The sequence below is a fragment of the Urocampus carinirostris genome, chromosome 19, assembly GCF_059441175.1.
Source record: "Urocampus carinirostris isolate Australia breed hairy pipefish chromosome 19, RoL_Ucar_1.0, whole genome shotgun sequence".
NCBI lineage: Eukaryota > Metazoa > Chordata > Actinopteri > Syngnathiformes > Syngnathidae > Urocampus > Urocampus carinirostris.
This window is the reverse complement of record NC_142367.1, coordinates 22898163-22925474: the sequence shown is the minus strand read 5'-3', so window position 1 is coordinate 22925474 and position 27312 is coordinate 22898163. Positions and strand designations below refer to the sequence as shown.

Here is a 27312-nt window from a genome sequence, read left to right as displayed (position 1 = left end):
CAAATAATAAAAGGCTTGAAATAGTTCAGTTGATGTGTAATGAATCCAGAACGTATGACATTTTTGTTTTTTTAATTGCATTACAGAAAATAAAGAACTTTAACACAATATTCTAATTTTCTGAGACAGTCCAGTATATTAACATCACTCTTTCACAAACGCTCTTTAAACATTGTCCTCGCGCAAAAAAGGCAATTAAGGTGAATAAAATAATCCATGACGTTCGATGGCTCTGCAGACGAAATAAAGCGGGAAAAAACAAGGGAGGAGGTGAAAATGTCGGAACAAAAGAGGCACCAGATAAAAGAAATATCTCAGTCAGCAAAGCTGACCTTTAGCCATAAACCTCCTCCCGTTCTCTCTAGAACAGGGGTGTCAAACTCATTTTAACTCGGGGGCCACGCGGTAGAACAAACATTCTGTCGGGGGCCGGACTAGTAGATTCAAGAGAAAAGAAAAAAGAGGGATAAAGAAAAAGAGAGAGCGTGAGAAACAAAAGATAAAAAGTCATGAGAGAGAGAGAGAGAGAAGGAGAAAGAGAGCGTGAGAAACAAAAGATAAAAAGTCATGAGAGAGAGAGAATGGGTGAAAAGGGGTGGAAGAGAGAGAGAGAGAGAGAGAGTGGGAGAAAAGGGGTGGAAGAAAGAGGGACAGAGAGACAGAGAGAGGGAAAAAAGGGGTGGAAGAGAGAGAGAGAAAAAGGGTGGAAGAGAGAGAGAGAGAGAGAAAAAAGGGGTGGAAGAGAGAGAGAGAGAGAGAGAGGGAAAAAAGGGGTTGAAGAGAGAGAGAGAAAATGGGTGGAAGAGAGAAAGAGTGGGAGAAAAGGGGTGGAAGAAAGAGGGACAGAGAGAGAGAGAGAGTGGGAGAAAAAGAGTGGAAGAGAGAGAGAGAGAGAGAGAGTGGGAGAAAAGGGGTGGAAGAGAGAGAGAGAGGGAAAAACGGGGTGGAAGAGAGAGAGAGTGGGAGAAAAAGGGGTGGAAGAGAGAGAGAGAGAGAGTGGGAGAAAAGGGGTGGAAGAGAGAAAGAGAGAGCGAGTGGGAGAAAAGGGGTGGAAGAGAGAGAGAGAGAGAGAGAGAGTGGGAGAAAAGGGGTGGAAGAGAGAGAGAGAGAGTGGGAGAAAAGGGGTGGAAGAGAGAGAGACAGAGTGGGAGAAAAGGGGTGGAAGAGAGAGAGACAGAGAGAGAGAGAGAGAGACACAGAGACAGAGAGAGAGAAATACAAGTACAGTGTCTTTGTTGGAGGCACCTGGCTTTGGCAACATCAAGTTGACCTATTCCAACCTGCAGCTTGTTTTTCTCTTGCGCTTCTTTGAGCGTTGTCTCGCGGGCCGGAATCAATCCCTTAGCGGGCCTGATCTGGCCCGCGGGCCGCCTCTTTGACACCTGTGCTCTAGAACAACCGAGTGAACTGTGGGGCCACCTCTCTGCCACTCTACAACCGATTGTGGCGCCATCTACTGGAAAGGGGCGTAAACTGCACTTGTGCTTAACTGGTGGGCTACCCTGTTTTTTTTTCCCAAGGCGAATGTAAACAAAAACAGCAAATAAATACGCGTGCGACGATGTAAACAGTTGTGCCTGATGAGAGGCGTCATGCAGGTCACGTGGGAGGCGGGGCTACTTCTAGGTCGCGGGGAGGTCCGAGGATGGGGCCCCGCCCCTAATCGACTTTGACCCCCAGCTTTTCCGTGTTCAGTAGGTAGAGGCTGTCGTCTATCAGGAAACTGAAAGGGCAAATGCAAAATGTTTATTAGAGGGACATAGGAGAGGTTTCTATAGCCTCCTTGTTTTATAACCTTATCTTCTCTGTTCCTTTATCTTCTTGGCTTTTTACCTCACTGTGACTGTGTGAAACTGGAGTGTCATGCCCAATTTCGTTGTCACAATATGTTAACCCATTTTGTAACAATGACAATAAAGGTATAATCTATTCTATCATGCAGTGTGTCATATTTGACTACATACTAGAGCAGGGGTGTCAAACTCATTTTAACTCGGGGGGCCACACGATAGAAATTCTCTCGGTGGCCGGACCAGTAGATTGAGGAGAAAAAAAATGAGAGGAACAAAAAAGAAAAAAAGAGAAAGAGAGGGAGGGAAAAAGAGAGAGGATGGGACAAAGAAAGGGAGATAGTGAGAAACAGGGAGAGAGAAAATGAGAAACAAAAGAGATAAAAAGAGAAATAGTGAGAGAGTGGGAAAGAAAGAGAGAGAAATAAATCCGAAGAGAAATCTAAAGAGAGAAAGAGAAGGAGAGAACAAGAGAAGGGTAGAAATAGAGAAGGGGAAAGAAAGTGAGAGAGAATAGAGAGAAAAGGAAAAAGGAAGCGAGAGCAAAAGAAGGTATAAAGACACAGAGAGAGAGAGAGAGAGAGAGAGAGAGAGAGAGAGAGACAAAGAGGAACAAAGAAAGAGAAAAGAGAGACAGAAAGAGTGAAAGAGAGAGAGATAGAAAGTGAGAGAAATCTCAAAGTTTCTCTTTTTTCCTCACACTGAGGTTTTTGAGTTGTTCCTTGCCCGCATGCTGGTTTAAGATCAGGTCATTGTGCAATTGTGTTATTGTAATCCTGTGCAGTCCTTTGAGACATTTTTGTGATTAAGGGCTAGATAAATAAATGTGACTTGACTTGAAATGGTAGGGAGGTAGAGAGAGGGAGAGAGAGAGGGAGGGAGAGAGAAAGAGAAAGAAAAAGAAATACATTTACAGCGTTAGTGAGAGGCTCCTGGCTTTGGTAACATCAAGTGGACATATTTCAACCAGCAGCTCGTTTTTCTCTTGCGCTTCCAAATGACTCAATTTTGTGCAGGCTTGGGGAGTAACAGAATACACGGAACGGCAAAAATGATGTTGGCAGGCTGTTGGGATTGATTTTCATTTTGTTTCTGTGGCATTTGATGTTCGTTTTGCCGGAGATCAAAGGGATCAAAGCCAGGAGAGAAAGCTTACCACGTGTTTTGAGTCAAACTTGTATTCATATTTAGTTTCTTTTGTCTTTTATTAGCATATTTGGTATTGGAGTCATCCAAAAGTCATTGGAAGTAATCCAGTTAAAGTAACCCTACCCAACCCTGATTTTATGTTCGTTTTGCCGGAGATCAAAGGGATCAAAGCCAGGAGAGAAAGCTTACCACGTGTTGCGAGTCATCATTGTATTCATATTTAGTTTCTTTTGTCTTTCATTAGCATATTTGGTATTGGAGTCATCCAAAAGTCATTGAAAGTAATCCAGTTAAAGTAACCCTACCCAACCCTGCGTATGATTACTAAGGCACAAAAACTAGCACAGAAAAGGTCATTGAACAAACATAATGTATAACAAGATTCACATGATATAATTGGAAATTATTTGAATGCAGTTTTTCTTCTTTTTTCTAATTTTTTTTTTAATTCCTTAAAAAAATCTCATTGTGTTTATTTTTTCCTAGCTGATACTTTTTTCATTTTGCTCTCTATTTACTTTTTCCCTACTTTTCTACATTTTCTGGCTTTTTTCTAAATTTTTTCTCTTCCTTTTGTTTCTTTTTTCTCAGCTTTTCACTCCTTTTTCATTTTGGTATTTTTTTCTTTTTTGTTCCATTCCCCCCTTTCTTTTAAGTCATTTTGTGTATAATTTTACTTAATATTTGGTCATGTTGGCATTAAAGAAGCAAAAACAACCCGAAGAGCCGTTTAGGACCCGAAAGAGCCGGTTCCTTTTAGTGAGCCTAGCCGAAGAAGCCGGCTCCCCGACAAACTCTACTAACTTTACTCAACTTCGTTCGACTTCGACTCGACTTCAAAATACCGCATTTAGGACACAACGTCAGGTGATCCCGTGTATGTTTACCTTCATGCACTGTAACTTTGACTTAAGTCGCTTCTTAATAAGCAATTTTGAGCCCTGATTTTTGTGCGCTGGCTAGATTTTCTTGTGCGTCGAGAATGTCCGAGCAGTGCGCACGCGCGCAGCTTAGAGGGAACACTGACTGCAATGCAACTGAATGGACATGACAGCAGAGTTTGTCCAAGTGTATGAAGTCTGCTATGAACACTGTGATTGGCTCATCACGTTTGAGGGCGGGGCCTAACCTTAGGTTGATTGTGGTGCAAGCAAGGATGATAACAAACTAAAGACTCTCAAACTGACCATACTGCATTTTTTTTCTATTTGTTTTAAAAGGTAAGACAAAATTAAAAATGAAACAAAGAGGAAAAGAAAGAAAAATACGTTCACCAGTCCTGGTCTGGTGGAATATTTGCATCAAAGACACAGCAAAAGGAAATATTTCTGACCTGTAGAAAAGAAAGTGCACGGGGACGGTGCTCAAATGCCACAAAGCGTGCGCGTCCAGGACCCAAAGCAAAGGCGGGAAGTCCAACAGCTCCAAGAGGGTCAGCCCGTGTAGCAGCACGACCACCAGCACGCACTTCCACCAGTAAGGAAGCGTCCGCCGGTTCATCGAGCACCAACACAGCCACCACAGCATGTTCACCATTCCTTTCAAAATAAAGGAATGCATCAAGGAAAATCGATACAGTGCCTTGCAAAAGTATTGCCCCCAGATTTTCTGTCAGAATTTAGCACCATTCATCTTTCCATCAACTCTAGTGATCAGTCCCTGCTGAAGAAAAGCAACCCCGGAGCATGATGCTGCCACCACCATGTTTGACAGTGGGGATGGTGTTTTCAGGGTGATTACTTTTAAGTCAAAACGAACACTTTGCATTCAGCCGAAAAGGTTCATTTTTGGTCTCATCTGATCAGAGCTCATATTATTTGTGTCTCCCAAACCCCAAACCTGCCTTTCTATGGGATTCTTTCAAAAACGTCTTGCCATGCTTCCATCGAGGGAAGATCTACAGATAGTACGGCTGATAGAGGTCTTATGCATATATTGTCCCGCCTCAGCTGTGCATGCCTGCAAGTCATCCAATGTGATCATGGGCCTCTTGGCCTGAAAGTTTAGAGTAGGTTTTAGTAGGTTTGCAGTGGTTTTATGCTCTCCCCATTTTGATATTATTGCTCGAACGGTACCCAGGAAGATGTGTAAATGCTGCAAAATGAGTCATTTAGGTTGACATTGGATCTTTTATCAGGGAGCTGAGACAACAGAGACACAATATTTTTGTAACGCCTACTTTTCAGTTTTTGGGTTGGAAATGTAGAATCATTTGGTATCACTTCACAAATGTGTCTCACATGTTGATTCTTGGATTTTTTATATAAGACTCATTTTAACTCGGGGGCCACACGAGAGAACAAAAATTCTGTCGGGGGCTGGACTAATAGATTAAAGAGAAAGAAAAAGAGAGATAAATAAGAGAAAGAGGGAGGGAAATGGAGAGAGGGCGGGACAAAGAAAGAAAAAGAGAGAGAGGGAGAGAGCGTGAGAAACAAAAGGGAAGGAAAATTGAAAGACAGAAGGAGAGAAAAGAGAAAAGAAAGCGCGAAAGGTATGAAGAGAGAAAGAGAAAAGGGAGAAATGGAAAAAAGGAAGTTAGAGCAAAAGAGGTTAAAAGACACAGAGAGAGAAAGAGACAAAGAGCAACAAAGGAAGAGAAAAAGAGAGTGAAAGAGACAGAGACAGAGTGGGAGAAAAGGGGTGGAAAAGAGAGATAGAGAGAGAGAGAGAGATAAATACAAGTACAGTGTCTTTGTTCGAGGCACCTGGCTTTGGCAACATCAAGTTGACATATTTCAACCTGAAGCTCGTTTTTCTCTCGCGCTTCTCTGAGTGTTGTCTCGCGGGCCGGATTCAATCCCTTGGCGGGCCTGATCTGGCCCGCGGGCCGCCTGTGTTTTATATGATAAGTTTGAAGGCTGAAATGTGGCAATATGGCAAAAAAGTTCTCGGGGAGAATGCTTTTGCTAGGCGTGGTGACAAGGCGTCGTTTTGCTTTTTTTACCGAAAGAGATGTTGGCGGCCATGTTGTAGCCGTAGTCGAAGCTGACGAAGGTCAGGTAGGACACGTGTGACGTGAAGGTTAAGATCAGCAGCACCCCCACGATGCTGGACAACCCAGGGTGCTTCAGGCCCAAAGTTCTGCCCGAGGAAAACGGGAAAAGGAACGAAAAGGCGGGTAATTATTATCCTAACATTCACGGTTCGCAGATCCCTTAAACCGATTGGGTCGTGGAGGCACCACTTCCTGAGGTGTGTCTTGGGCAAGTACCCATCCCACGTTTTTTTTTTCAGTTGTGGTTTGCTCCCTCTAAAACAGTTTTCCATGGTTACCAGTAGGAGAAAAAGCTCCCTGATCTGACTCTATGACAATCTCTCTTATTTATTTCTTTTCTATCGCCCTTTCTTTTTTTCCTCTCTCTATCTCTTCCTCTCGCTCTTTTATTTTCTTTCTTTCTCTCTGTTTTTCTCTTACTCTCTCTCAATTTCTCTCCCTTGCTCCATTTTCTCCCTCTTTCTTCCCCACTCTTTTCCTCCCTTTTCTTCCCTCTCTCACCCTCTCTATTTCCCTTGTACTATTTCTCTCTACCCTACCCTTTTCCTTCTTTCCTCCCTTTTGTCTCTTTTTACTTCCCTCTTTCTTCCCCACTCTTTTCCTCCCTTTTCTTTCCTCTCTCCCCCTCTCTGTTTCCCTTATACGATATCTCTCTACCCTACCCTTTTCCTTCTTTCCTCCCTTTTGTCTCTTTATACTTCCCTCTTTCTTCCCCACTCTTTTTCTCCCTTTTCTTCCCTCTCTCACCCTCTCTATTTCCCTTATCCTATTTCTCTCTACCTTACCCTTTTCCTTCTTTCCTCCCTTTTGTCTCCTTTTACTTCCCTCTTTCTTCCCCACTCTTTTTCTACCTTTTCTTCCCTCTCTCACCCTCTCTATTTCCCTTATCCTATTTCTCTCTACCTTACCCTTTTCCTTCTTTCCTCCCTTTTGTCTCTTTTTACTTCCCTCTTTCTTCCCCACTCTTTTTCTCCCTTTTCTTTCCTCTCTCACCCTCTCTATTTCCCTTATCCTATTTCTCTCTACCTTACCCTTTTCCTTCTTTCCTCCCTTTTGTCTCTTTTTACTTCCCTCTTTCTTCCCCACTCTTTTTCTCCCTTTTCTTCCCTCTCTCACCCTCTCTATTTCCCTTATACTATTTCTCTCTACCTTACCCTTTTCCTTCTTTCCTCCCTTTTGTCTCCTTTTACTTCCCTCTTTCTTCCCCACTCTTTTTCTACCTTTTCTTCCCTCTCTCACCCTCTCTATTTCCCTTATCCTATTTCTCTCTACCTTACCCTTTTCCTTCTTTCCTCCCTTTTGTCTCTTTTTACTTCCCTCTTTCTTTCTCCCTCTGTTTTTCTTGCTCCATTTCTTTCTATTTCTCTCACCCTCTCATTTTTTCTTTGTTTCACTCTCTTTCTCTTGCACTTTCTCCCTCTCTCTTTCCTCCTCATCTCTATTTCTCTGACTCTTTATCCTTCCCTCTCTTTTTTCCTCTCCTTTTTCTCTTTCTACCCCACCCATCTCTCTTTCTCTTCATGTCGGTTTAAGATCAGGTAATCGTGTCATTGTAACCCTGTGCAGTCCTTTGAGACATTTTTGTGATTAAGGGCTATAGAAATAAATGTGACTTGACTTGACTTTATCCCTCCCTCTTTCTCCATCTCTTTCTTGTTCTTTCTCTCTGTCTCTTTGTCCCATTTTTCTTCTCTCTATCTCTCACCCTTTCTCTCTGTTTTTGGTTCTTTCTCTTTTTCTCTTTCAATCTCCCTCTGTTTTCTTTCATCTCTTTTGTCTCTCTCACTTACTTCTCTGTGTCCTTCTCTCCAATCTACTCGTCCGGCCCCTGAGAGAACGTTTTTTCTAGCTAAAATGAGTACTACACCATTCTTAGGAGTTTGACTCGAATTCTTCTGGGAAGAATGTGGGAAATTACCTGACACAGCACAGGTAAATGGAGTAGAGAATGACTGCCGTAGCGCAGAAGTAATCCATTTTCTACGAGAGATGGAAAAAAAAAAGGGATGTGCATTGAGGAGTCATTAGCGAAGGTGCTAAATGAAACCGAAATAAAAGGGAACAGGATGTTACCTCAGTGAGGAAGGTGTCCCGGGTGTGGAACACCGTAGACCAGAACCAGGCGTTGAGCGACACCTGCGAGCGCAAAAACACCGTTTAAGTCCAAAACGAAAAAGAATTGACTTTTTGGCGAGAAAGCGTCCAAGTTGGAGACCAGAGAGAAGGCGTTGATGGTGTGGAACATGGGGCTTTGGCGGGGCACGGTGCTCCGGTAGCGCAGCAGCATGAGAAGGCAAGCCAGGCCGTTGAGGAGGGAGGCCAGGGCCGACGCCGGCTCCTCGAAGCACAGGAAGCGGGCAAACGGCCACTGAGACGAAAAACATTCAATGCCGAAAGAAGAGAAAAATGAGCTGCAGTTTGAATGATGTCCACTAGATGTCACCAAAGTTAGGCCAGGTCACCCACCTCTCACTCCTATCTCCCTGCCCTTTCTCACTTTCATTTTCTTTCTTGTTCTCTCCCTTTCTTTGACTTTTTCTCTTTCTCTCCTTCTCTTTTTCTCCCTCCTTTTCAATCTCGCTCTCCCCCTCTGTCATTCTTTATTTCTTTTTTCCTCCATTTCTTTCTTTCTCGTTTTCCCCCTTTGACTTTTTCGCTTTCTCTCCTCTCTTTCAATCTCTTTTTCACCCCTCTGTCATTCTTTATTCCTTTCTCTCTTTTTTCCTCCATTTCTTTCTTAGTTTTTCTGTCTCTCCTCCTTTCTTTGACTTTTTCTCTTTCTCTCCTTCTCTCTTTCCCCCTCCTTTTCAATCTCGCTCTCCCCCTCTGTCATTCTTTCTCTCTTTTTTCCTCCATTTCTTTCTTTTAGTTTTTTTTCTCTCCTTTCTCCCTCTTTTCTTCTCTTTCTCTCATTCGATTCATTTTCACTCCCCCTTTCTCCCCATTTCTCTTTCTTTCACCTCTCTCTATCCTTTTGTTTTCTCATATATTTCTCTTATATATCTCCCTTTCTTTCTACCTTGCTTTCTTTCTCTCTCTATCCTCTCTTTTTCCATCTTTCTCCTGCTCTTTTCTTTCTGTTCCCCCTAGCCCCATTTCTCTCTTTTTCCATCTTTCTCACACTTTTCTTCTTTGTCTCCTTTGTTTCTCCCTCTCTCATTCTCTTCATTTCTCCCTCCCTCTTTTTCTTTACCCCTCTCTCTTCATCTCTGCTTCCCTCTCTTCCACTCTCCTTCCTTTTTCTCGCCATCTCTCTCTCTCTCTCTTCTTTCTTTTCTCTCTCTCTCTCTCTCTTCTTTCTTTTCTCTCTCTCTCTCTTCTTTCTTTTCTCTCTTGCCCTCTCTCACCCTCTCTCTCTCTCTCTCTCGCCCCCTCTCTCTCTCTCTCTCGCCCCTCTCTCTCTCTCGCCCTCTCTCTCTCTCCCTCTCTCTCTCTCCCTCTCTCTCGCCCTCTCGCCCTCTCTAGCCCTCTGCCAGTATCTGTTGCAGGGGAGCAAACCCTATCCTAAAACACAGCCTGGAGAGGGATGGGCGCCGCCAGGCTATACTTGCCCAATACACACCACTGGCAGTTAAGGGATCCGTGAACCGCAATAGTAAAAAGGGAATCGAACCTTGCCGTGGAACTGCGGGACATCGTAGCCTCCGGCTTGGTAAAGCCCCACGGTGGTCCACATGCACTCGTAGCGACAGTCGTCACGACAAGTCCATCCTGCAAGGAAAAAACAGATTTTTAAAATGTATTTTAAACGAGTGCTTTTTGCTTTTGAGAGTACCGTAAATTCCGGACTATAGAGCGCACCTGATTATAAGCCGCACCAGCCACATTTTAAGAGGTAAATCGATGTTGTACATACACGAGCCGCACCTGTATACAAGCCGCATGCGCCCACATTTAAACATGTAACACAAACACAAAACGAACCCAAACACGACTTCAAGTCCCGGATTGAAACTAAATGTCCTTCATTAAAGTCCACAGTTCAAAAATCACAGCCGGCAAAATGAACGGAAAATGATACCGGTACTTAAGGTTTGATGCAGACCTGCAGAGTCCGGGTCCCGTTGAAAGTAATCCAAGGAAAAAAAGTGTATATTTCCAAAGGTAAGGGTGGGAAAAATATATCAGATGAAGACATTTACTCACGCAACTCCTTTTTCTTTAACCAACTTTTTACTCCCTCTTCTTTCCTTGTCTGTCCCTCACCTTTAGTGGTCCCCACTTAAACTCGGCACCCCGCGTTTGTTCCGCCCCTCCTTTTTCGTTCACCCGTGCAAAACATATCGGAATAAGTGTCTAAAATAAATACAAATAAATACATTACAAAAATATACAGTTGCAAATACATATTATACATGGGTTACACGTATTTACAAAGACGGTAGACCGAGAGAGTTTTCAAAGCTTTAATAATAATAATAATATAGCTTTGACAGAACAGTTAATGGTAGTAACACTCGAGCGCCGCCGGCAGCCGTTAGAAAAATTACATAAATTGGCCGCATCACTGAATAAGCCGCAGGGTTGAAAGTTAGGGGAAAAAAGTAGCGGCTTATAGTCCGGAATTTACGGTAACTTTTATTGTGTTTTACTAAAAAATAAACTTTTCATAAAAGAATATGCTCTATAAAGAAAATAAAGTTAGTTTAACTTACTTTTGGGAGATGGGCTTCAAGAGGTCCTCCACTGTGGTAGAAAGTGGCCGAAAAAAAGCGACCCAACGATTTTCTCAACCGCATCAAGCTTTCTTAATCCAATTTCATTTTAAATTAATAATATAGCTTTGACAGGGCAGTTAATGGTAGCAACGCTCGAGCGCCGCTGGCGGCCGTTAGAAAAATGACATCAATTGGCCGCATCACTGAATAAGCCGCAGGGTTGAAAGTTAGGGGAAAAAAGTAGCGGCTTATAGTCCGAAATTTACGGTAACTTTTATTGTTTTTTACAAAAAAATAAACATTTCATAAAAGAATATGCTCTATAAAGATAAATAAAGTTAGTTTAACTTACTTTTGGGAGATGGGCTTCAAGAAGTCCTCCACTGTGGTAGAAAGTGGCCGAAAAAAAGCGACCCAACCGTTTTCTCAACCGCATCAAGCTTTCTTAATCCAATTTCATTTCAAATTAATAATATAGCTTTGACAGGACAGTTAATGGTAGCAACGCTCGAGCGCCGCTGGCGGCCGTTAGAAAAATGACATAAATTGGACGCATCACTGAATAAGCCGCAGGGTTGAAAGTTAGGGGAAAAAAGTAGCGGCTTATAGTCGGGAATTTACGGTACTTTCATTTTGGAACGACCAAAAATGAAGCTTCAGCTTGAAAACGTAAGCTACTAGTTGTGCAAGATGCTAATAAAAAGGGCTATTTTCAAGCTATTATTATAGCAATTGAATTTTTTTATTTTTTTGACAAAATGATAGAAAATCGGAATACATTCCTTATCTTTGCAGGTCATCCTGCCGAAACTACAGATGTGAAATAAAACTGCCGGCAACATAGCGAACTTGCCACACCAGAAAAACCGGACTTTACCTGAAAAGTGAAACCGCATGGGAAAGAAAACTACATTGTGACCACAAAAAAAAGGTCTTTTTCCCTTTCAGGCTTTTTGTCATGGTACCAGGACAGATCGAGAAAAGAACGTTTTGATTGAGTAAGATGTAACAGTTTTAGTTTAAAAACACGAAGATCTTTTTGTTGAATTGTTGTTGATTGTCTACACTACGCAGTGGTTAGGTCATGAGATCAAACCTTTTTGAGTAGAGTTTGCAGGTTCTCCCCGTGCTTGAGTGGGCTTCCTCCCACATTCCAAAAACATGCATTTCAGGTGAATCGGCCTAACCGAATTGTCCCTAGGTGTGAATGAGCGAGAGAGTTGTCTGTGTGCCCTGTGATTGGCTGGCAACCAGTTGAGGGTGTCCCCTGCCCACTGCCCGATGATTGCTGGGATGGGCTCCTGCACCCCCCGTGACCCTACTGAGGATAAGCGGTGCAGATAATGGATGCATCATTAAACTCAAATAAAAACAGTAAAACTGCTTACTTTTTTAATCGATTTTAATCTTCAGTCTTTGTTTTCAAAATAGGGGGTACAATTTAGAGACAGACAATTCGCTCGCTCATTCACACCTAGGGACAATTTGGACCGGCCAATGAACCTGACATGCATGTTTTTGGAATGTGGGAGGAAACCGGAGTGCCCGGAGGAAACCCACACAAGCACGGGGAGAACATGAAAACTCCGCACAGAAACGCTGGATTTGATCCCATGGCCTTAGAACAGTGCCGCAGACACGCTAACCACTTAGCCGCAGTGTCGCCCCAAGTTTAATGAATTCATATAGAGAGAGAGAAAGAGGATGAAAGCGAGGAGAGAGAGAAGGAAAGAGTGGTAGAGCAAAGAGGAGAGAGAGAAGGAAAGAGTGATAAAGCAAAGAGGAGAGAGAGAGAGCAAAGAGGAGAGCGAGAGAGCAAAGAGGAGAGCGAGAGAGCAAAGAGGAGAGAGCAGAGAGCAAAGAGGAGAGAGCAAAGAGGAGAGAGCAGAGAGAGCAAAGAGGAGAGAGAGCAAAGAGGAGAGAGCAAAGAGGAGAGAGCAGAGAGAGCAAAGAGGAGAGAGAGCAAAGAGGAGAGAGCGAGAGAGCAAAGAGGAGAGAGCAGAGAGCAAAGAGGAGAGAGCAAAGAGGAGAGAGCAGAGAGCAAAGAGGAGAGAGAGCAAAGAGGAGAGAGCACAGAGGAGAGAGAGAGAGAGAGCATAGAGGAGAGAGAGAGGAGAGAGCAAAGAGGGGAGAGAGAGAGGAGAGAGCATAGAGCGAGAGAGAGAGAGAGGAGAGAGCATAGAGGGGAGAGAGAGAAAGAGAAGAGAGCATAGAGGGGAGAGAGAGAAAGAGAGAGGAGAGAGCAAAGAGGGGAGGGAGAGAAAGAGAGAGGAGAGAGCAAAGAGGGGAGAGAGAGAGAAAGAGAGAGGAGAGAGCAAAGAGGAGAGAAAAGAGAGAGAGAGAGAGCAAAGAGAAGAGAGAAGAGAGAGAGAGCAAAGAGAAGAGAGAAGAGAGAGAGAGCAAAGAGAGAAGAGAGGAGAGAGAAAGAGAGAGAAAGAGAAAGAGAGAAAGAGAGAGAGAGAGAGAGAGAGAGAGAGAAAAGGAAAAATGAGAAGGAAAGAGAACAAAAAAAGATAAGAAACAAAAAGAGAAGGAAAGAAGGAAAGAGAACGAGATATAGATTAATATAAAAAATGGATAAACAAAATCCACGAAGAGTTTTTGAGGGACAAGCCGTAACTCGAAAACGACGCCATCAACAACAAGAGTTCACCTGTCATGGCCATGTAGTGCGGCTGGACCGTCTCGTACCACCGAAGCCGAGCTCCGGTGCAGTTCCTCTGGACACATTGCTTGACGCAGTCCCGGTAAACGGGCTCTTTATCGCCCTGGGAGCCTTCCGCGGTGGTCGCCCACATCACAAGCGCGGCGACGACCACCAGAGCCCGCCTGACAGATGTGCGGCGAGGGGGCAGCGGCGAGGCCATGGCGGCGGTGGTGGTTCTCGGCCGGGCAGCGGCACTCACGAAGGCACGGCGAGGCGACTGCGACGGGAGGGATTCCAGAAACAGCGCTCCACATCACCGAGCTGCCATTTTGACGTTGCGAGGTGACAAAGTGGGTTAGGTGAGATGACGATGGCCAGTCGGAGGCCCCCCACCCCCGGTCTTCAAAGGCATGTACAACTCTGGCTTCCGGTTTTCAAAGTAAAATACCCCATCTGGGTGTTGCTTTGTATTCGAAAGTTGATTACGTTTATTAATTTAAATTCAATATTCAAAATAAATAACTTTTGAAATAATTCAACGGTGGTTTTCCTCACAAAGTTTCACATATGTAAAAAGACAGGAATGTGGTCTAACTTTGTAGACAAAACAGCGTTTTGTTTTCTCTACTTCCTGCTTGTAGATCACGTGTCATTGCAGGGCACTGTAAATATTTAACACTTTATTTCATACGTCCTTATAATGCTGTTTCTTTTTAAATTTTCAACTTGAATAACTTAATCGTAGCGTTTCTTCTTTTTTAGAAACGTAAGTTATAAATTGAAATGTTGGTCTACTACCTGCGTATCGACCACGTGTCTCATTGCCGGTCAACACAAATATTAGACTTTTTTAAAGGGACAGTGTGTAATATTGAGTGCCTCCTAGTGATGCATAAAACTTTCAACAACATTTATTTGAATACTAATTAAAAATACCTGAAGTATCATACCACTTCTAATTTGTATACAAACATTGTATCGGTGGAGAAATTTGTTTTTCTTTTACGTAGTGGAACCCCTACCTAGAGGTCGCTGCTATGTTTGTAGGCTCATTAGGGGTGTTTTTTGTTCGCATTACTCAACACAGTGCCATCTGGTGGTCTAATATTACACACTGGGGCTTTAAATACATCACCTGTACTGCGTTGTTTACCAATTTTTTTATCCTTCAAAATAAAGATCAGTACTGCAACGTACCACCGAAAAATCACATTATAAATGTGAGCCGGTCTTTTGTCGACAAATTCTGCTTTCTAGCATATGATTATATAAAATAAGAATTGTACTGATTGACATTGATAACTACGTTGTGAACATTGTTCACGGCGACATTAGACATGGATACCAGGATAAACATGTAATAAATGGCTTTAAAGGAAAAAAAAAACAAGAATTATCAAACAAATATTAGTATAGATATGCGATATTTGCAAGGTAGTGTTTGAAAATTGGCCTATGTGTTGTGCATCAGAACAATAGTGCAATGACATTTTGCAAAAATAGGAATAAAGAATAAGATCTGAGTATATTTTTGTCAATTTTGTGTGTTTGTTAGTCTTAGTTTTAGGGGACCTGTAGTATCTGCCAGGGGGGCAGCAGGTAAAAGAGGCCTGGGTGAGAGGAGTTGTTAATAATGTTGGCAAAGAAGCGTGTCTTCCAAAAGTAAGTTAAACTCAACTTTATTTGTAAACAGGGTTTGGTAGAGTTACTTTAACTGGATTACTTTCAATGACTTTTGGATGACTCCAATGCCAACTATGCTAATAAAAGACAAAAGAAACTAAATATGAATACAATGATGACTCACAACACGTGGTAAGCTTTCTCTCCTGGCTTTGATCTCTTTAATTTTCGGCAAAACGAACATAAAATGCGACAGAAACAAAATGAAAATCAATCCAAACAGCTTGCCAACATCATTTTTGCCGTTCCATGTGTTCTGTTACTCCCCAAGCCTGCACAAAATTGAGTCATCTTTTGATTCATATTGAGTTTCTTTTGTCTTTTATTAGCATATTTGGTATTGGAGTAATCCAAAAGTAATTGAAAGTAATCCAGTTAAAGTAACCCTACCCAACCCTGTTTGTAAAGAATACAGGTTATTCATTTTGGTCAAGAATTTCATTACATTCACCTGTGCCCGCTCGATTGGCGCCAGCTGATGCTGGTTACCTGATGGGTTCCCCCTCCTGTTTAAGCTCAGTGCTTTCACTCTCCATTTGTCAGTGTGTCAGCGAACCTCTGTTTACACAAGGCAAGCATTTTTGACTCTGACTCCCGTCGGTCCCGTTTTGTCACCCGTTTCCCACTCGTCTGTTCCCAGTTTGTCTCCGGCTACAAACCGTTTTTTGACCTCGACCATGATCTGATCTCCCGTCGCGGCTAACAACCCGTTTTTTTTCCAGTTTGACCACGCTGCGATCTCCCGCTCCGGAAGATCCACTTCCGCATCCCGAACACGCTCTGATCCTGTGAACCGCTTGTTTTCCTCGCCCAGCGAGCACCGGATCAGTGGCGCTTGTTTTTTCTCTTTATCTCAATAAACTTGTGAGTAAACGTTACGCATCTGGGTCCTCCTCCTGTTCTGGTCTTGACACCTAAATCTTTAACCAGTTCTTTCAAGTTACTTTATATTATCTATTTATTTTAAACCAATACCCAAAAAGAGCAAAACGTTTCTTTTTAGTGGAAAAAAATGTTTTTTATACGTGCTAAATTAGTGGGTGCTTTTGGGGGGAGGAGAATAAGAAAGTAACAATTCTAATTGTGTGCAAGATTTTAACTTAATTGTTTAAGATATCCTGAACAAAAATAAATAAACAGCTTCATCACACAAATTAAGTTATTGAATATACTGTCATAATTACTGATGTGAATCACCTGTGCCTGCTTCTTTGGCGCCAACTGCCTCGGACATCTGTCCCTATTTAAACCCACTCCTACCTGTCCCCTTTTGTCAGTCCGTCTGCGAACCTCAGTTTACACTAGGCAAGCCTTTTTCGACCCTGACTCCCACCTGTTTTTTGCTCCCGTCCGTTCCCCGGCTTCGACCCGTTTTTTGATCCTGACCACGTCTCCTCTCCTTCCCTGGCTTTCGACTCGTTTCTGACCTGACCACGTTTTTGCTCTCCTGTCCTGGCTACTGACCCATTTTTCTGTTCCCGACACCGCCATCGCTCGCCACGGAAGTCCCACTTCTGCATTCAGAGCGACCTGCTTCCCGCGCCTAGTGAACGCCGGATCGTGGGTGCAGCCCTTCCTCTTTGCTTTAATAAAACTTGTGAGAAACTTAACGCAATTGGGTCCTGTTTCCGTTCTGGTCCTGACATATACATCCCTGTTCTGCCTCATAAAGAGATAATTGGTATCGAAAAACAACATGTAACATGCTGCCACCTACTTTTATGGACAAATATTAGTTTCTTGATTGATCACTTGGAGAAAAAAACAATAGCATGTTTAACAAACTATGATAAATAGGTCACTTAGCACGGCGGCTGAGTGGTTAGCGCCTCCGTTCTGAGGTCATGAGAGCGAACCTTCCTGTGTGGAGTTTGCATGTTCTCCCTGTGCTTGCGTGGGTTTCCTCCAGGCACTCCTGCTCAAATTGTTCCTAGGTGTGAATGAGTGAGTGAGTTGTGTCTCTGTGTGTCCTGCAACAGGTTCAGGGTGTCTCCTGCCCACTGCCTGAAGATAGCTGGGATGGGCTCCGGCAGCCCCGTGACCCTACTGAGGATGAGCGGTGCAAATAATGGATGAAATGATAAAATAGGTCAATGTCCCTCAGCCTACTAGACTCGCTGTTGTGGCCTGGTAAACTCATTGAAAAACACTGCTTAAGACTGGGCAGAGAGCATCTGATGATTTTTTAGGCTATGTTGCTGATCCTTTGTAAATTCTCCTGTCCACCTTGCATAGCTCGTACGCTCTCCATTGTGGTTCTGTAGAAAGAAACCAGTACCTTCTACGTCCCAGGTAATTGTGTTTGGGCTCGCATGGACCAATCCATACCTTCTCATTTTGAATAAACCAAAGACAGCACGGTACGAAAGACAGTTGCTTTTATTTGTGCTTCTCTCAGTTACAATAGAGACATGGGCGGTCACAAAAACAGGAGAGTGTGAGAACCAGAATCAGCCAATTTGACTCTTATTTCTTAACTTCCTCCCCCCTTCTGCATTCTCGGTTGTTCCTGCTACCCGACTCAACCTTCAGGAGAAAGAGTGGGTGGACCCTGACTATTTTAGTCCAAATCTCCCACTTTTCCTCCACAAAACCGGGACAATTCCACTCAATATCGATGCATGGTTGAGACAAACAGACCAACGGGGTCAGACTGCGGACTTGTTTCAAGCGAGCGTCCGTGCGTGTATCAGAGCACCCAAGAGATCATGAGAAGATTCTACTTCCGCAAAATCTAGGTGTGATGCATGCACTGCTTGGCTTAACGTGTGCCAGTAGAATGGACGGTGAAGCCGAAATGTAACACGGAATAACGTTCATATCCTCTCACTATGAGGATCTCCATAAAGAAAATTAGTCTTTTTCCTGAGCGAGGGTGTACAGTTTGCATATTGAAGTAAAGTGTAGGTTTTTGTTTTGTTGTTTTTTTGGAGAGAAGCAAATTTACTCTTCCTTTTCCTCTCCGTGCGTGATGACGTAGCAGATATTCTTGTAGTCCACGTTGCCGGCAACATCCGGAGGGAAAGCGGCCCATAGGTTGGTCATCTGGATGAAGGACAAATTCATTAAATTGTTCCACTTGGTGAGTTGAGCTAAATCAACTATTTATTAAGCAGTGCAACTGAAAAAGAGTGCTACAAAGCACGACGAAGAAGACCAACTGAGTGACCGTAAAGCAACATTTTACTGTCATGATTGCCGATTGAAATTGGCGTCAACAGCCCGGACAGCTGATTGGCTGTCACTCACTTTTTAAACCCCCGGCTTCCAAGAGGAAGCCGTCAGATTGTTACGCGAACTGTTGCTTTCAGCTCAGTAAGCCTTTTTGTCCGACACCTTTCCTGTCCTGCTTTTTCTGCCTGATCTTTGTTGCCAACTTGTTTCCGGACCTGATTACGCCCCGTTCTGCCTGACCTGTTTTGCTCCGTTGCCTGCCTGCCTCCTGCTAACGACCTTGCTTACGAACTCGACATTGCCTTTGATCTCCAGCCCCGGCCGACGACTTGCTATTCCTGTCTGTCTCTGATCCTCCTCGCTCGACACAGATGCCACTTCCCCGTTCCTGCCACCTGCTACCTGTGTTCGTCGATCCGCGGATCATGGAAGCAAGCCTTTCTCTCCCTCTTTTATCAATAAAAACTGAGAAAATGAGCAATATTGGGTCCCGTCTCCGTTCCTGGTCTGTGACATTTACTGCAGCCCTTTTTGAGGGTTTCGGGTACCCTTAGCAGCCAGGAATGGGACAATCATGTCAGATCCCTCGATGTGATCGTTCTTGTATTTCTTAAATCTTAAAATCAATCGTTTTTTTTAATCATTTTAAGATTTTCTTTTACCACCAGGAGGCGCTAAACAACCCACAATGTCCCTTTCAGGTCAATATACTTCCGATTATACTTTTCTTCCTTTTCCAATGGGCTGAAAATCCAGATACTTTAAGAGCTTACCTCTTCAGCAGTGAACCGGTCGCACTGGGTAGTCAGAAGCTCCTCAAGACTAGAAAATCCAAACAAATGCAAATTGATATCAAATTATGCCGATTCGAATCCAGGGGTCACTGATATTTTAGAGGCTGAGAGCTACTTTTTTTGTTAAGGATTAGCAAAGCGCTACCAGTTTGATATGCATTTCCAAAATAGCTCATGTTATTAGCGTGTTTTTAAATATTTGAGGTAAAATAGGCTCAGTCAACCACTAAAACATCTGCCTTGTATAAGGCCACGGAGTGATTTCTATTTACGAATTAAAGACACGTCTTAAAAATAATTCGGAAAGAATTGACCGTGTATTGGAAGACACTGATCATCTCATCTCTCATCTCATTAGCCGTACCGCTTATCCTCATTAGGGTCGCGGGGGGGCTGGAGCCCATCCCAGCCATCTCCGGGCAGTGGGCAGGGGACACCCTGAACTGGTTGCCAGCCAATCGCAGGGCACACGGGGACAGACAATTCACTCATTCCCACCTAGGGACAATTTGGACCGGCCAATTCACCTGAAATGCATGTTTTTGGAACGTGGGAGGAAACCGGAGTGCCCGGAGGAAACCCACGCAAGCACGGGGAGAACATACAAACTCCACACAGGATGTCTGGAGCTGGATTTGAACCCACACAGGAGGTTCCCATGACATGAACTGTGCCGCACATGCGCTAACCACTGCGCCGCCGTGATCATGTCAAACATTTTTCATGCCAGTTAGAAACCAAATTTCCTAGGAAATCACAATCACTGGTGAGCAGGTACCACGTTGGTGACCCCTGTTCAAGACGACGGAATGAACGGAGAAGAAAAAACAAATTACAATTCTTTCTTGATGGAACCGGTGGCCTCGGGGTCCAGGACCTTGAATGCGCTCACGATAACGTCCTCGGGATCAGCACCTGAATAGATAAACAGCATATTGTAGCCACAAATTTACTTTATTGTTTGTTGAATTTTGGGAAAATCTGTCACTCTTGCTCTGTCTCAGTCACTCTCTTGGTCTCTCTGTCTCTCTCTCTCCATTTTTCTCTGTCTCTGTCTCTTAGTTTCTCTCTTTCTCAGTCTCTTTCTCTCTCTTCCCCCCCCCCCTCTCTCTCTCTCTTTGTCTCATTTTCCATTTCACTCTCGCTCTACCCATCTGTGTCTCTCTGCCCGTCTCTTTCTCTTTGTCTTTCCTTCTGTCTATCTCAGGGGTGTCAAACTCATTTTAACTCGGGGGCCACACAATAGAGCAAACATTCTCTCAAGGGCTGGACTAGTAGATTAGAGAGAAGGAAAATGGGAAAGTGAGAAAGAGAGGGCGAGAAAAAGAGAGGGTGGGACAGAAAAATTAGAGAGAAATAGAGAGAGAGACAAAAAAGAGAGAGAGAAAATAGAGAGGAATAGAGAACGTGTGAAACAAAAGAGATGAAAAGAGAAACAGTGAGACGGAGAAAGAGAGAGAAAGAAAGAAATCCAAAGAGAAATAGAAAGGGAGAAAGAGAGAAGGAAAGAAAAGAAAAGGAGAGAAAGAGAGAAGGGGAGAAAGAGAGAAGGGGAAAGCAAAAGAGAGAGAGAGAAAGAGAAAAAAGCGAGAAAAGGAAGAGAAAGCAAAATAAGGTAAAAAGACGGAGAGAGAAAATAGAGAGAAATAGAGAACGTGTGAAACAAAAGAGATGAAAAGAGAAATAGTGAGAGAGGGAGAAAGAGAGAGAAAGAAAGAAATCCAAAGAGAAATAGAAAGGGAGAAAGAGAGAAGGAAAGAAAAGAAAAGGAGAGAAAGAGAGAAGGGAAGAAAAAGAGAAGGGGAAAGCAAAAGAGAGAGAGAGAAAGAGAAAAAAGCGAGAAAAGGAAGAGAAAGCAAAATAAGGTAAAAAGACGGAGGGAGAAAAAGAGAGACAGGGAAAGTGAAAGAGATAGAGAGTGAGAGAAAAAGGGAGGAAGAGAGTGTGTGTGTGAGAGAGAGAGAGAGAGAGAGATACAAGTACAGTGTTTGTGAGAGACACCTGGCTTTGGCAACATCAACTGGACATATTTCAACCTGCAGCTCGTTTTTCTATTGCGCTTCTCTCAGCGGGGCGGATTCAATCCCTGATCCGGCCCACGGGCCACTTGTTTGACACCCCTGGTCTATCTGTCTTGCATATATACATATATATTGATTTTTTGTTGTTGTGGTGGTATGAATTGTCAGTCGGACGAACCTTTGAGCTTCTCTCCAAACATGGTGAGGAAGACGGTGAAGTTGATGGGTCCGCTGGCCTCCTTCACCATGGCCTCCAGCTCCTCGTTCTTCACATTGAGTTGTCCCATGGTGGCCAGCACGTCCCTCAGGTCGTCCTTGCTGATGATGCCGTCCCGGTTCTGGTCGATGATGGTGAAAGCCTGCGGCGACATCGCACCCGTGTCAAAACATAAACTCGGGAAACGTCGCGCTGAAACCGGAGAGGAGTCGGGAAAACGTTTGGGATTTGGCAGCTGCTCTGCCACTTGTCCCCTCGAGGTGGTAAAACGGCCTCGGAATGCCGGGCCAGCCCCTTGTGACATTGGAGCGGGCGGTGTGGATTACAGATTTTTTGTTTTGCGGCTATTCTTTTCAACACTACAATGTTCCATTTAGGGTTACAGCATCCCAATTAGTGGTATTGAATGCTTACAATATTGCTCAAAGCACACTTTAATAAATCAAATACGTTTAAATACAAATAAAAAATGCATAACACAATGGTAAAATCGTAGTGTCAACTCCTTGACTCAATTTAGGCCCTTCTTTATTTTTGTTGCCAATGTTTTTGTCCGATGCTACTTTTGCAAAAAATAAGTAAATCTGTACTATTCTAGTGCAGATCAATTCATCGGAAAAGATCAAATACCCTGTACTCAATCTAGGCAATTGGAGTACTTACATTTGTGGTTGAGAAAAGAAATTCCAACATATTTTTAGATAGTAAATTAATTAGCATTATTTTTTTCTTTTTTTATTTGTAAGGCATTGTAATAAACCCCATTCTCTGTCACGGTTGCCATGGCGCCCAATTGGCCCCATCCGTGTGGCGCCAGCTGCGGCTCGTTTACAGATTGGCTTCCCTTCTATTTAAGCACAGTGCTCTCACTCACCCTTTTGTCAGTCCGTCAACCAACCTCTGCACCCGCAAGACGTGGGTCTTGACTCTGTCCGGTTTCCTGCTTGTGTTTCCTGTCCGGTATCGTTCCCGTCTATTTTGTCCTGTTTAATATCGATCTCTAGTTCCCGGCTATTTTGTTCTGTTTAATTTTAATATCCAGTTTTGATATCAATCCTGTCTGTCCCGTCCTGTCCGGTATCGACCCCACCTGTCCGATATCTGCTCTTTGATATCCAGTTTTGATATCAATCCTGTCTGTCCCGTCCTGTTTGGTATCGACCCCACCGGTCCTGTCATTCCACGCCAGACTGCTGCCTTACGTCTTCCGCCCAACGATCGCCGAATCACTGGCGTTTGGGTTAACGTGCATGACTGCCCCATTTCCCAGAAAATAAAAGCTTGTGTGAGAAACGTCACGCATTTGGGTTCTCCTCCTGTTCTGGTTCATGACATTGTCATACATTTTGTGATACATAAATGTAAATCCCACATTTCATCTGAACTCTTTATCATTAAATATACGCTAAAGCATAAGTAAAAAAAAACTATATAATTTTCAAAACATTCATAAATTTCACCTTTCATCGACAACATTTGGAGTTCTCCGGTTTGTTACTGCACCTCGAGCAAGCGAGATTGACGTCCAGGCTCAGATTATGTATCTGACCACAAGATGTCAGTGTATCCCAAAAAATACAATGCACTGTATACACTTTCCCAGCACTACCTCCGCAATCCAACAGTGACGATTTACGTAATGAGCACCCCCACATTCGACCTTTTTTGGGCAGGTCGGTGATAATGGATTTTGCTTTTCACCGAACCTAATCCTAATTATTTTTTTCACTGATTATGTGGAAATTAGTGTGATGCTGTATATTTTAGATCAGTGGTTCTTGGCTACCGGGGGTGTACTTAAATGCACTTCAAGGGGTACTTAAAGGGACACTGTGTAATATTTGACATCTAAATGTCACCGTATAGTGTCGTGCAACGGAAGAAATCTGCAAGCAGCAAGATGGCTGAAAATCGTGTCAGTTCCCTCTAGGTGAGTTTCATCTTATGCAATGCAAATACAAGTTTATTGATCACTGAGTATTTACCAGCTCAGTAGCCTAGATGGTAAGGCGCCCGCTTTGAGACTGGGAGGTTCGGGTTCGCGCCCCGGCCGAGTCATTCCTAAGACTTAAAAAGTGGTCGGCGGCGCCCTCTCTTGGCTGCGGCTGCATCGGGTCAGATGCAATCGACATTTCGTTCTGTGTACATTGTTACACAGAATGACAATACAAGGAAATTATTATTATTATTATTATTAAAAATGAACGTATTTATGATACTTCATGTAATTTTTCTTGTTATTCAAATTTCAATTTTCTTACCACTAGGAGGTGCTAAATAATACACAATGCCCTTTTAAATTTGTAACGTTTATCTTAAATTAACATTGGTGCAAAATTGGAGTACTCGCTTCTTTTGCATATTCATCATTTAAATCTTAGATATATTATCCAGTAAAATGAAATTAAGTTCTTTATCCTATTATTTATCTTTATTTATGATTTATTTCTACTAAATAAAAAATATGTTTTGTATAGTCAAAGAAATGGAAATACTTAACATGCATACGAATACAACAAATGTAAATATAAATAAAACAAAATAAAAATTAGAAATAAAAAAAATCCAAATTGGATAAATAATATTTAAAATGATTACAATTATTTGATATGGTAGAAGGCATGTAATTAAGCTAATTTTAATCACATTAATTGTAATTATATGTAACAAAATAATAAAGACTTCATATTTTAAAAAAGCACAGAAATATAAAATAAAGGGCAATATAACCAGTCGATTTAGCCCGGTTGTGTTTTTTCTGATGAATGGGTTTTAAAAATATTACAAACAAACAAAAAAAACATCCGCAAATGGAAATATTTCTGTATACTATGACAAGGATCCTTAGTGGTTCCGAAGAAAAATAGGTTGAGAAACATCATTTTAGATTATACTTCCATTCCATGTCAATATGCTTTATTTTCTTGCCTGGTTTTTAACATTGTTATGAGCTCGTCAGAACTTTTCTCCGGTGAACTATTTTTGCATCTATTGACTGCTAATCCCAACAGCTGTTGGGCAACATTCCAGTGGGGTCACAAACTCTCGGGAGAGAAACAAGGGGGTACAGAAATGTGCTGCCGTTTTGTGTGAAGATGGAGAGACGTGTACCTCCTTGTACTCTTGGATCTGGCTCTGCTCAAACATGGAGAACACGTTGGAGGATCCACCCTCGCCCTGCTGCTGCCTCCTCTTGGCCTTCTTGGGTGCCTAAGATGCGAGAAAAAAAGACACTGATGAGGATTTAAGAAAAAATATGGATGATATATCGATATTTTGATGTATAAATGCGATAATTATATTCTCATTTTAATATTGGACACCTGCAAATGAGATCTCGTAGGATGCTAGTTTGGTGTTTTGACTATTATTGTGCACCTTTGTTTTTAACTATTACATAATGGTCACTTTCGGGCAAAAATCTTGCCGTTCATTGATCCCCACGCCCTCTAGGGCAGATCTGCTTTTTTCTTTTTCAAAAGAAAAGGCTACCCTTCAGAACAGGTTGTATTTTGTTATCTAAATGTCTCTCCGTGTCCCTTGCAAGCTCAAAATCTGTCGAGTGTCTAGTAAACTTTTCACATTTGTTTATGTGTTTATTTTGTAATTAATAGGTTTGTCTGAGACTGTTTGTAATGTGTAAAATTTATTCCTAAAAATCAATGTTTTGCCTGTATCAAAGGCAATAATTCCTCATCACTTTATTGTAATTTTGAAGGGCAAGCACATTTCCACTGCAAAAAAATACATTAATATTATGGTGGAAGGATTTTTTTATCTCATTTTAAGGATCTTTTTCCTCTTATTTTACCATTTGTAACTAATCCCTTACGTAAAATAATAGAAATGTTCCTCAAAAGGAGCAAGATGATCTCATAGAGGGGACGGCAGATTATTTTTCTCTTTATGTTTTTTAGATGATCAAATAGATCTTTTTCAAAGAAAGTAAAACGATCTCCTATAACAGATAGCAAACAATGCTGCTAATTTTAAGAAATATTTTTCAGATTTTTATTTAGAAAAAATGTATATTTTATTTTTTACAGGATATGGTAATATTTTTTTCTCTTTTTAAAAATATGCTATGATCAAAAAAATGGCAAATTATATTATTCATGTTTGAAATCATTTTTAACTATAACAATTAAAAAAATTACTAGACAAAATTATCTCGTACAAATGATTTTTTTCTCCTTTTTACAAATATATTTCTATGATTATCAAAAAGTAACAATAATACAAATGAGCTGGAATCTTCAATATGACAAAATTAAATTATTTGAAAAATTTATTTTTATAGAAATTCTACCTGAAAAATAATTATAAAACTTAAAATAGGCTGCATTCTATCCCCATAAATTTCAAGTTTATTTTGCAGTGTGGCCATTAAAACTAAATTATATTAACTGTTTAAAAACTAACTCACTATCTCTCAAGTTACCTAAAATCTTATTTTTGTAGAAAGTCTACAAGAAAAATACTTAAAATAAGCTGAATTTTATCCCAAAAAAGTTACCTTTTTTGCATTTAGGTCCTTTAAATATAAAATCCATACCACCTGCTCTGAAACCTGACCCTATTTCAGTGAATTTTTATTGAAATCTTACTTAAAAATCGCTACAAGAATTTATTTTTTAAAATCTATTCCACCCTGGTCATCCTGGAAGGGGGATTACCACTTGTGAGGCCCCTTCTTAAGGTTTCTTTTTTCCTCACGCTGAAGTTTTGAGTTTTTCCTGTCCCGCATGTTGGTTTAAGATCAGGTAATGGTGTCATTGTAATCCTGTGCAGTCCTTTGAGACAGTTTGTGATGAAGGGCTATAAAAATAAATGTGACTTAACTTGACTTAATAAGCTAAATTTGACGGCAAAAAAGTCACTATTGTTTTGCAGTTAGACCATTTAAAACAGAATTTATCTCATCTGCTCTGAAACAAAGCAAACGAAACCCTCTCCATCTTTTGACTATCTTAAAATATTCGTTTTATAGATATCCTACTTGAAAATCGTTAAGTCTTCAAATAACCTCAACTCGATCCCGAAGATGTGACGTTTTTGCAGTGTAAACCATTCAAATCAAGACAGTTCTAACACTAAAATATTATTGAAAAGATCTCCCACTTGAAAATCATTAAAATACTTCAGATTTCATCCATAAAACATCCCAATTTTCTTGCGGCGTGACAACTAAAAATGAAAATCATATCACCTGTTGAGAAACAAAAGAGACAACTCACCATCGCTCAAGTCTGTTGGGGCTGTTGGTGAAGAAGAGAAAGCCGACGTGACTGACATGTGTGCCATGGTCCTTTTGTCCTTTTATAGCGGCCTTTAGTGCTAACTTTAGCCACCCTGTCAGGTTTGGCTGGAAAACAGCTAAGGGAAAAGTAAGAGAAATAGAGGCGTGGCAAGAAGGTGGTGATGCCCATATCGGTTAAACGGTCTTCCAAAACGGGCACGGGGTCTCTTGGAACGGAGCGAATCCCAACGGAGGTTTGGACTTTGGACATCTAGTGTGGAGGAAAAGACAACAAAAGATGAGCAGCCGTGGATTGATACCAAGTCCTAAGTGGCTAATACAGGCCGGCATATTTAAGTATCATCACCTGTCTCGGGGATAAGGTTCATCTATGGCAGGCGTGTCAAATTTAAGCTTGGATCAGGGGCTTGGATCAGGGCCGTGCCAGAGCATTCATAAAAAATGTCAGTACTATGCTTTAACATTCATCCTACATTTGTAGCCTACTTTATAAATTTAAATCATGGATTATAAGGGATGTTTGCTAAGCACAACACAACAGAGAGGTAAAAAATAGATTTACATGTTTTAACAGTAAATCCAGTTTTACATCTGAACCAACTCACCACAATCATCACAAACATAGGTGGGATCTATGAAAAAAAAATGCTTGAATCAATTGTCACGTTGGTGAATCAATAATCATTGGTGATACGAAGGAGAAGGACGATTTGAGATGAGTCAGCGGACCAGCGTTTGACCTGATGCATGTGAACGCCTGCATGGACCAGCTGGCAGAGATGGGAAGCTGCATCGTGGCCGTCAGAGACTTTCTGGACTAGTTTACAGGCTGGGGGCGTCGCTGCTGTCATGCACTTTTCGGACAAATTTTCAACATGTTACCTAGTGTTTACTATGTTTGTGTACTGTAATGCTAAATGT

General features: G+C 42.1%; 2 protein-coding genes across 2 annotated transcripts; both read right to left on the bottom strand.

Annotated features, from left to right (window-relative positions):
* Positions 1-1059: 1059 nt before the first annotated feature.
* On the bottom strand, positions 1060-13634 carry pgap3 (post-GPI attachment to proteins phospholipase 3). Its single transcript, XM_088322920.1, has 8 exons — positions 13249-13634; positions 9551-9648; positions 8153-8305; positions 8011-8073; positions 7856-7917; positions 5887-6023; positions 4273-4477; positions 1060-1723 (listed from the first exon to the last, which is right to left on the bottom strand). Exons 1-8 carry the CDS (start codon positions 13460-13462, stop codon positions 1660-1662), a joined length of 996 nt encoding a protein of 331 aa, XP_088179046.1. The 5' UTR covers positions 13463-13634; the 3' UTR covers positions 1060-1659.
* A 3669-nt stretch (positions 13635-17303) lies between these two features.
* LOC148347782 (myosin regulatory light chain 2, skeletal muscle) lies at positions 17304-27009 on the bottom strand. The gene is made up of 7 exons (XM_088322922.1): positions 26738-27009; positions 26369-26641; positions 24243-24341; positions 21093-21273; positions 19730-19808; positions 18873-18921; positions 17304-17970 (listed from the first exon to the last, which is right to left on the bottom strand). The coding sequence occupies exons 2-7, from the start codon at positions 26369-26371 to the stop codon at positions 17869-17871; spliced, it is 513 nt and encodes a 170-aa protein (XP_088179048.1). The 5' UTR covers positions 26372-26641; positions 26738-27009; the 3' UTR covers positions 17304-17868.
* Positions 27010-27312: the final 303 nt, after the last annotated feature.